The sequence below is a fragment of the Psittacula echo genome, assembly GCF_963264785.1.
Source record: "Psittacula echo genome assembly, chromosome: 15".
Classification (NCBI taxonomy): domain Eukaryota; kingdom Metazoa; phylum Chordata; class Aves; order Psittaciformes; family Psittacidae; genus Psittacula; species Psittacula echo.
Genome location: NC_137751.1, coordinates 1,561,312 through 1,571,870, shown reverse-complemented (window position 1 = coordinate 1,571,870; position 10,559 = coordinate 1,561,312). Strand labels below are relative to the sequence as shown.

Here is a 10,559-nt window from a genome sequence, read left to right as displayed (position 1 = left end):
GGCAGCCCGCGCCCCGCCGCCGCCACCGCGACTTCCGGCGCACGCTGAGCGCGTCACTGCGGGCAGGGCGCAGGAAGTGAGGCCGTGGCGGAGCGGCCGCGTCCCGCGGTGAATGAGGAGGCCGCAGAGCGAAGGCTTCGTGAATAATTTATTCCATTTGATTTCTGTAAAAAGTATAAACCTTCTTCATCTCCTCCATCGCAGTTTGTACAACTCAGTGTCCGCGGCATTCGGCAGCAGTAGTGTTTGTTCCTTGATCGCTTCACTGGTAGTTCTTGTCGTGATAAAGAACCCCGCCGCGGCGCACGGCGGCTCTGAGGGAAGGGGAACGGCTCCAGCGGCTCCCTCGGCGCGGCTCGGCCTGTCCAGTGCCGAGGCCCCGGGCTGCGGCATCCGGACCCCGGGCCTCGCGTCCAGTTCGCTCGGACACCCCTAAAGCTCGGTGAGTAACGTCCTGAAACAGTGACCCTGAGGATTGTGCTCGGTCCGGGCTCCAGTCCTGCGGGGCAGGAAGCGCCACTGAAAACAAAAAGTGCACCCACAAACAGTAATGAAATAAAAACACCCTTTAAGCACGAAGCGGAGTCCCGGGTCCTTCACTAAAGACAAACCAAACCGTTCCCACGTGGAAGTGATGTTGTACAATGCACCTCATTCATTCGTTCTCCAAAGAAACCCCCATCAGAGCATGGTTTCTGCAGCATTACTCTCCCAACAGACCGATACTGCTGTGCTATACTGGTGTGCAGCAAAGTATATGGTGCAAGAGCAGTTAAACCAAAACACATTTTACTCTTCTTTTTGAAAGCTTTAAATTAATGCAAAGTAATACTGTGATATTACAGTATTAAATAGTGCTTGATTAAAGACATCTGCAGGTCTTCATAGCGACACATGAAGTTAAAATTACCATGAGGTAAACAGAGAAATACAATAACCTGCGCCATAACTGACATAGCTGAGGATTTAAATATAAATTCGTTTATATCTAATTACTTCAGAAAATGTTAGAAAGATCTAAATGTTACTTTAAAACATAAGGGTTGTTTGCAAGTACAATTGGGGGCCTGCTGGCCTAGCAACAGGGTTTTTAGAAATCCAATTCAAATAGTGAGTCAAAGGTGAGTAAATGACTTAAACACGGCAGTATCTAGGTTAAAATGTGTATTTTAATCTGAATGGAGGGATCCCAGATTCTTCTCTCACTGGATGCTTCAGAGGAGGTAACCTCCACCAGCCACCGAGCAGGGTGCTGCCCGTAGCAATGCTTTCTTGCAAGACCATTCTGAAAAGCTTATTTTCAAAGATTTAAGCTTGTACTTGCTGAACAGCCCCGGTGACCCAGCTTGTGACGACTTCATTTATAAACCAGCCATTATGAGCACTTCAAATCATTAAATGGGAGTAACTAGCCAAGAAAAAAAAAGGATGCCCAATGCAGCAGCTGGCTCCACGGTGCTGGCAGGTTTGATATGTGCACTGCTGGCTGCGACTCGCACTCCGAATAGGGCCCTCACGGTCTTAGCTGAACTTTTTTAACCCAGTGATGACAACACTGAAATCTGCTTTAACTGGGTTGGCCGGGCAGTGGGGAACCGGCTGCTTTCACAGTTGGAGAGGTTCCTAGGGAAAGCTGTGATCCAGGTAACAGATACACCAGTGTTCAGGCAGCTGATTCACTTACCTTTATGAATACAAGTCAGATTGAACTCAAAGCCACACCAAAACCTGTCCCTTGGAACATGGCTAAACCGAGCCAGGGCTAAAAATGAGTACCTAGCAACTAAGCTTAAAAAAATATAAAGGACATATGCTTTGAAAATTCCAGGTTTAGGAGCACTTTTCCACTTCAAAAATCTCAGACAAATGCAAAAAAACCCCTTTCTGAACAACAATAATGTGCTGCTTCATCTGCGGTGTTACCATTACCAAGATAAAGTAAGACAGACCCAGTTCTTAACTATCAAAATACGCGAACTTCCGACTGCAGTCATGTTATTTTGAAGGAATGACTGAAAAATTTCATCACCAATTGTACAACCTCTGTATACAAAACTCAGAATAGTTGCTAATATTGTATATACACGATTCAGTGAGACTGTTCATATGACAAATGATCTCGGGCAGGTATTCTGCATTTACAAACATGATTTCCATTAAAACACTAAGTTTTGTCAATGCGATTCCTTCCTTGTAGAGGATTAACAGCAGGTGCACAAATGGATCTTAAAACTTGCTCCTTTAACAGTTTAAACCAGTGAGACGGGCAGTATTAAGACCCAGGACGTGGGTTATCGCAGCAGGCCCACGTGACTGCTGCAGGAGTTCAGGTTTTAATCTGGCAGTCAGATGAGGAACCCAGAAAAAACAAATGTAGTTGCTCAGCAGCACCCGTAGGGGCTATTTTAGAGCAGCATCAGACATTGGGTGTGTGCAAGGAGAAAGGAGGAAAACTACTGAGGAAAAACGGTGACTGTAGAGGGAGATGTTTAGGAAAGCCTTGGGATCTGTCAGTCCCTTCCCCTTAGGGAGGGCAAAGCCTCCTTGGCACATGCCCCAGCCAGAGCCTGAAAAGGGGTTATGGGGAAGGCCATTCACTGATACTTGGGACCTTCCACAGTGCCAAAAGCACATGAAAAAGGAAAATGTTCAGGGTTTCATCCTGGTTTTTTTTTTTACTAGTGGAATAAAATCTGAATACCAGAATTCACTGAGAATCTATATACACCACATTTTAGTTAAACACACACCAATCTTAAAGTCAAGATTGACTATTCTCGCATTTGTGAAATGGCTAGAGCTGGGCTAAATTTCAGCTTACAGGAGACTTTGGATAAGATCAGAGTTTTCCGTGTGTTTCGCCTCAGATTCAGGTTTTATCACAAACGTCGAAGAAAACAACGCAGTCACCACAGTGCCAAGAACATCTTGGTAACAAGAATGCACAATAGATATTCTTGTGATATGCAAACTTGTATACTGGAAACGGATCTGAGAATCTAGCCACAGCCCTGAACCATAACACAAACTTCAATTGAAGAGTTTATTCATTTTATTCTCACTACAAGTTAAACCACCTACAATATCACTTATATATTGCCATTGTTACTCTGTAAAGGTGTGATATAAAATGCTGTAAGACCCGGTACCTTTTCAATTTATATAAACACAGTGAACTTCATTACTGTACATGTACTCTGCAACTACAGCTTAGCTGTAAATCCCCCACACACAATGGTATGGACATTAACCCCTCTATCCCCATTAAACTGTACATCAAGACAATACAAATTTACTGTTCCCACCCACCCCTTACAAAAAAATAATACTCTAAAAGCAACCTACTGCAACTTTTAATTAAGACGATTACATATATTTTAGACCAATTGCTTTAAAGCAAGAAGGCAGTATAAACCTTCTAGGAAAATTTTTATAAAAGAGGTTAAGAAATATAAGACAATTTATACATTTAAAAACTTACAATAAATAAGAGATGCAGGCATTTTTGAATACTAGGTACTATAATCCAATACAAGAACATCTTGATGTTCTGAAGCCATAGGTTGAAACTTAATTGTTCCTCATGTTTCTTCTCATTTCCATGCTTTTAATATTCATTAACCATGACTGGGTACTATGGCTCATTACTCTTCACAAATACTGTGGCTGGGGAAAAATGGTTAATTTTGCTACTAAAAATGTTATAATACACTTTCGGATCATCATTCTAAAGCGTCCCCCATAGTCAATGACTCAAAGACAGCAGGGTGATAGCTGCCCCTCTCACAAGTCAAACCAATATTTGCTCCAAGTAACAAGATTCATACCCCATCACAAACAACTTGCACTGAGAAGATTTATAACTTAGTCCTGCAGTGAAATATCCCTTTTCCTCATTTTTGTCTTGCAAACGTCAGATGAAGATCACAGCATATTCAGGATAAAATTATACAACTGATTCAGCACCACAAAATGAATTGGGAGACATGATCGTCTGTCCTGGGTTGCAGGATCACAGGTTAGCCAGGAGAGTGCATTGTACTGTTCCAGAACAAACCTGAAAAGCAAACAAGCTTCCATTAAACCAACAGATTTTCTTACCAGTACTTTATAGTCCTAATATACTATAATCCAGTTTCTTTGGTGCTAAAAACAAAACAGGTTTGCCAACGTTCTGAAATAACACACCTTCAGAACGACTACAAGCAGCTCAAAGCTAAACTTTCTCAGTGGAAACTTTAATTCTGTGCTTAGTCAACATCAAGAGGTTCACATCTTAAAAAAAAAAACCAAACTCAGGAAGACAAAAACAGGCATTTTCTCAACAAGTTCCCTGTGTTTACATGAGTCTAGACTCTTGTACTTCAGCATTTCAGTGTTTCCACAAGAGTGCCCTGCTTAACAATAACTGTCTTCCACTAATTTACACACTGTCTTGTGTGTTACACCTCAAACTCTCTTCTGGTTTGAGGAATTCATTGTCTTTCAAATATTTTTCAGTTGCAATCAACACTGATTAGTTCAAGAAGGGCTTAGAGACGTTTGTGTTTAATTGCGCTGTTCTGTGATAAAGCCATCTTTTAATCACTCCAAGCACAGCAATTTATGTTGTCTCTGTGATATATTAAGGATATCAGCAACACAAAGAAAAAAAGCTAACAGCAAGAAAAACAAACAAGCAGCTTCACTGCAGCAGCAATGCATAATGTTTTTGCAAGTGATCAATCATAAATACCTGAGCACATCAGAAGTTTGATTAGAATCAAGTGGATGGGAGTGTTTACTGTGGAGTAGCTCGTCTGATTGCACTGAAGGCACGTGGAGGTGCAAAGAGGCCTGGGAAAGAAAGGAAGATGCCAGCAGTTACTGCCTTGTTCAACTACAGCCTGTATTCTTCCCTCTGTGTTGTTGACCCATCCCTTGCAGTCACCTTCTATTCTCTGACACACAAGCCAAAACAAACCCTATCCTTAGGCCATTAACAAGTTCAGGAATGACCAGATATAAAGGAAATGCATGCAGATCTCTTCTAAAAGCACAGTACTAGTAGTATAATAAATTTTAGGAAAAAAAAAATTTAATGCCTTTGTTACATTAAGTGATTATTAAGAAAAAGCAACTCAAATGGTCCAAGACATCTAGTAACATATGGACTTGGAAGTTCAGTTGCTTTCCATAAGACAGGTCTATTTATAATCCATGTAAAGAGCTGCTTAGGGTAAATAATAAATCCTCTATGCAAAAATATGTCTTATAGCAAAGCCACAGCTGACCTTAGGCCAAGGCTAATCTAGACACAAATAAGGCTGCAGAAGATATATCTATACCATCAGAAAATAAAGCATGGTATTAGAGATCCTAATTTAAGTCAAAAGTGAATAATGTTAATACAGAATTTTTCTCTAGGTACCATTGTGTAGCCTTAAGTGTGCCAAGTATGTCTTGACTGTGCCATAAAAAGATAAGGGAATCAGACAATATCCAGACGGATGATACAATGGCTATTGCTTGGCAGCAGCCAACATGGAAACCTGGCTTCTGTGCTTTTTGCAATGCATAGAGTTTTATTTTTTTACCCAGCGTAATTGAGATACTACATGGCACTTGTGTACTTCTCTCCCTACCAGTCCCGACAGGAGTGGGACATTAACCAGAGATCTGTCTAGAAGCTCAGCCTATTCTTAAAAATACTGTAACACAAAGGCAGAGAAAGAAAGGAGCCCAGACTACTGTGAAGAAACCATTGGAAGAGCACAGAACCCTCCAGAACATCTGCTACTTCCATTAATCCTTTTTCTTCCCTTAAAAACAAGTGAACATAAAAAGCCAAAGCTCAGAAATTTAACACCCAACCTCTCCTGAAGCTAAAGCAGATATATTCCAAGAGATATGCTGCGCCTTCACTTTGAACATAATAGCTTTTGTAATTCAGATCCCTGCACACTGCACAACTTTCTATGTCAAGCTGCCCAGGAAGATGGCTTAAATTACAGTACCTTAAGAAACAGGGGACACTGATTTTGTGCTTGAGGGCACGCTGACCAAAACCAGTCAGGCAACGGACCTGCTTTGGCAGTTGACACAAAATAGCCAAGGGCCAATGGCTGTTGCAGTATATTTGTTACTTCATCATGAGATTCTGTTGAAAGCAATCGATCTGTACCTTGACCCTGTAAAACAACAGGCAATGGTTTAATATTAGGACAGCACAAACTTTATAGGAATTACCTGTAGCTTTCAAAACACAAAGCACTTTGAAATGCCCAAGCATTACATGAACCTTGCAAAGACAATCCAATATGAAATTGATTCAAAACATTTTGTAGGAACCTTTCATGCCACAAAAGGAAACTAGCAGATGGAAAAAAAAGCAAACAAAACATCCCCCAACCCCCCTGGTTTTGCTCTAATAGTTACCTTGCCCATATCACCTCCATGGGGGTAGTGGGACCCTGGAGAATGTACAGGGGATCCAGTAGGGGATGCAGGAAGAATATTTATAATATCAGGATCAAGATCATCTCCAGTGTCTAACAAGTCAAAGATTCCCATTCCATCTGCTCCATCTTGAAAAAAGAACAAGACCAGTGAGTTTCTATATACCGTGTACAGGAAATGACAATGCATTCTGAAATCAAGTGATTTTCCATATCAGTCTTGTGGTTCATTAGAATAAAAGTCTTATTATAGGGGTAGTGACAAGGGGGGTATTTTCAGTTGGGTTTGGTTTTAAAGCAAGCGTAAATCCAACCTACTAACCATTGTTTGTGTTAAAGGCCAGATCCAAGTTTTCAGTGGTGTAAGTTGACGATGCTACTTGCACAGATGCAGACGTGGGAAACACAAGTATATGAGTGCATGATGTGTCCTGTGGGGTGTTCAGCTGAGATGTCTGCATGTTTAAAGTGGTGCTACGTCCAAATACAGAGCCGGTCGATACAGAATCTTTGGAAGAGAAATCAAGTATTTCCTTAGTTTTGCTAACCCCAAATTGTTAGTTCTCTTGCCAAAAAAAGAGGAAGAGAGAGCTTGTCAAATACCTGGCATAATAATGAAGGACCCCTGTGGTTCCATTGCCACCAAACAAGCACTGAGAATGCTGGGGGAGTCCGCAGCAGAGATACCACACATTCTGCACATGTCTTTTAGTCTCTTGCTAAGGGACTGAAGGTTTCGGCGACTCAGCAAACAACTCCAGTCTGAGGGAATAAATGATACAGTTTGTCTAGGAGAAAGGTGCTTGCTGCAGAATACATATTTTACATGTAATAGGGTGTGGTGTGAGCTTCAAGTCTTAATACAGAATACACAAAGGAACTCAAATTATTTAGGTTTTCTTCCAGAAGTGGGGACAGACACTTTATATTATTGAAAACTTAAAGCTTCAAATCGATTTTAGACTCCAAAAAATGCCAATGTTACCTTTTAATTCCCCATGCCCTATTCTTCCCAGGCGGCCTATTACAACTCTCCATGGCAAAGAGCTCATCTGCACAAGTCCCAAGCACCATTCCCAGAGTTTCTGAAGACCAAGTCTGCGAGCAGAACCCTTTTTCCTGCGAGCTCTAGGATTAAGAAAAGGGAGAAAACAAAGCTAGAACCCATCTGCAGTAAGTTTCTATTGCCACTTTTGGAACTTATTTGCATTAACCTGAACAATCCCAGAACCCAGCAATGTTTGTATTGTACATCAACTGCAACTTCTGCTTGTGGTTTTTTAATTAATCACATTCTAACACTGACATCAAAAGCCAGTAATGTATGGGGGGGTGGGGAGAGGGGGGGGTGTGTGTGAATATGAACACCCATACAAAACCACTCAAGAATCACATGAAATCAAGTAACATTTCTCTAGAAATTTAAATTTAACTCAAACCACTATGCACGTAGTACAGAAATTACCCATTTGCTTTAGCTAGTTTTGCAACACAGGGAGTCTGCAAAAGTCAGAGTTATTCTTACAGCATCATAAACAAACAAATTCTTCATGGGAATGAAAAGATACACATGCTAAGAATTTATGTAATAGTTTTGTTCTTACCTGTTTGGTACATCAATATTAATTATGCAAGTTTCTAACTGTTCTCCATAGAGATCTGTACAAGATGCAAGAAGCCATCGTTGATCGTGAGACAAACAGTAGCCTACAAAAAGCACGTTATACTTCTGGCCAGCTTCCCCAAAAGTTTCTCCTAGTTCTGTTTGCTTGTCCTTTACTGGAGCCAGTATAAAAGGAGGGGTGTATAGTCGAATACACTCAGGTCTCTATGAAAATGACAGAGCACACAATGAAGTTTCAAGAAGCAGTTATTCCTAAGAACTCTAGTTAGTTAACATGAAAGACCTAGTGATTTACTAAACAGGGACATTTCTCTGATCTGCATATTTACACAATCATGTTAACAATACTCACATCAGGGCTCTTAAGAGCCGTTTCCATGGCTAAACCTGGCCCAAAGCCAGTTAACGTTTTCACATTGGTGGAAGTTGGAAGAGGTCTCCGACACTGAGTAAAAGCTGAAAATGCCAGAGATTTTAAATGCTGAGTGTAAATCTGCCGGTCCTCATGTTTCACAGGTTGGAGAAGGTACTGACACGGCACAATCTAGAACAGATTACAGAGGGGAAAAAAAATAATTGCTGTTTCATCATTAGATTAAAATAGCTTTGGAGCTAATGTTTGGGTATGCAGCTTTTAGAATTTTACTTGGCAATCTGGATCTTGGCTATCTCCTGCCACTTCTTCCAAAGCTATGGAGCACTGCAAGGAATTATTCTCCTTGAAATTTTCTTCAGAGAAAAAAAATTATTTGTTTAGAAGAGAACCTTAATGATTTCTCCAAAAAGATGTCCTCTGTTAACTTGTTCTGCAGCTGCTGACAACATCACAGTTGGATGTCTACCAGGAAGGAGCACTAACACCCAGCAGGGTCAGGCCAGCAGCACAGATTCCAGTGACTCCAGCAGCTTTCCTACACATCACTCATTACTGGAGTGAGCCACTACATTTCTTCTGAGATAAGACTGATGAGTTTGGAATCTACGACAGGATTTGGCTTTAGTTAATTACACTCAAACTGCTCTAAAAAACTATAATCCTCACGATTTAACAGCAGTAGAATTGTAAGCCATGTTTACAAAGTGAACTTTCACCTCAAGGGTGTTACCACCTCCAAAACATAACCAAAGCCAAAGATACTTTGTTCAGCATGTTTCTATAACCGTTAGCTCACCTGCACAGAAATTATATTCTTGATGTTAGGAGGAAGAACCTGAACCATCTCTAAGAAGCAGCGCAGAAGTCCAAGTGTCCACAAACTGGATGAGCTGCTGTTCTCATCCTTTTTTTCATATGTAAAAGGATCGATAATGTAAACTACAATTGCAGGTGGATAGGTGATAGCATGTGAATCTCCATCTGTAGGGACTCCAACTTTATCACGATCCATAGTGCTGGAAATGAAATTTTGAAACCAGTTACAAAAAGCCAAGTTTTATACTGATTTACTTTAAAACTAAGATCAAATTGTCAAACATTAATCTGAAAGACCTTTAAGTCAACTGTGGTATAAGAAACAGTCTTTTTATTTCATTCTTATACCCCAGCTTATCAGCAACTCAGCACTGCTTGTCTTTGCTTTAGCCTTCTTTATTACAGAAACTCAACGGCACATAGCTCTATTGCTTTAACTGGGGAACAAGAGCATTTACAAGGTTGGTCTCTCAGTAAGAGCTGTCTTTACTACTACAACTTTGATAGCAGAAAATAGAACTTTAAGATGCTGACAGTGCACAGTTTGGTGAATTTTAAAGTTTATTTTTGTACCACAGCAGACACTGAGATACTATTAGAACTGCAGCTAAGACTAGAACCAAAACGTTCAGCTCCACTACAAAGGAACTCTCATTCTCCCTAAAAAGCAGCCTTGTGGCTAGAAAAGAAATACAAGATTTTTACTGAAGGGACAAGAGCAGCATTAACAGGTTCACATTAGTTGAGCTGAGGGGTTCTTTCTTAGCCAAAGAAGGTCTGACTCTGCGGTTCATTACCTTTCAGAAACTTCTGGATGGGGCTGTGCAGGCGCTGAAGTAGCATCTCCAGACATCCCAGCTGTTTGCAGTGTTGGCTGTTGCTGCTGTCCTCCTGTTTGCCCATTTTGGACTGTTGCAGCCTGAGTGGGCAGGGAGGCAGAAGTGGTATTGTTCATACTGCTAAAAGGTGGAAATGAAGAAGGCTTGCTTGTTGAGATCCCACTGCCTAAGTTGGCAGAAGAGGATGATGGGGCAGTGGTAGTCAATGTCGAATTAGCTGTCGTAGCTGCAGAAGACATGGCACTGTTTGATGTCACTGTAATAGTACTACTGGTGGGAGCTGCAGGAGCAGATGACGGAGTGTTAGGATTTCCAGTGTTAGCTGTCACTGGGGGCAGAGCAGAGGCCGACTGGCTGGAGGGAGGGACCAGATTTATTTGGGAAAGTAAAGAATTGTCCAAAGGCTGAGAAGCGAGATAAGGACCTAAAACCAGAAAAGAGCATAAATTTTATATTGCAGCTGTTTT

At 41.2% G+C, this 10,559-nt stretch overlaps 1 protein-coding gene across 1 annotated transcript in view; it reads right to left on the bottom strand.

Moving 5' to 3' along the window:
• Positions 1-126: 126 nt before the first annotated feature.
• The window catches only part of MED13 (mediator complex subunit 13), a 55,597-nt gene continuing 45,164 nt past the window's right edge, over positions 127-10,559 (bottom strand). The window contains exons 20-30 of the mRNA XM_080629741.1: positions 10,051-10,516; positions 9,234-9,453; positions 8,414-8,605; positions 8,042-8,265; positions 7,423-7,565; positions 7,041-7,199; positions 6,760-6,945; positions 6,418-6,566; positions 5,997-6,170; positions 4,736-4,836; positions 127-4,057 (exon numbers count right to left, since the gene is read on the bottom strand). Of these exons, the coding sequence (XP_080485867.1) occupies positions 3,925-4,057; positions 4,736-4,836; positions 5,997-6,170; positions 6,418-6,566; positions 6,760-6,945; positions 7,041-7,199; positions 7,423-7,565; positions 8,042-8,265; positions 8,414-8,605; positions 9,234-9,453; positions 10,051-10,516 (2,147 nt within the window). The 3' untranslated portion in view covers positions 127-3,924. The remainder of the gene's footprint in view (positions 4,058-4,735; positions 4,837-5,996; positions 6,171-6,417; positions 6,567-6,759; positions 6,946-7,040; positions 7,200-7,422; positions 7,566-8,041; positions 8,266-8,413; positions 8,606-9,233; positions 9,454-10,050; positions 10,517-10,559) is intronic.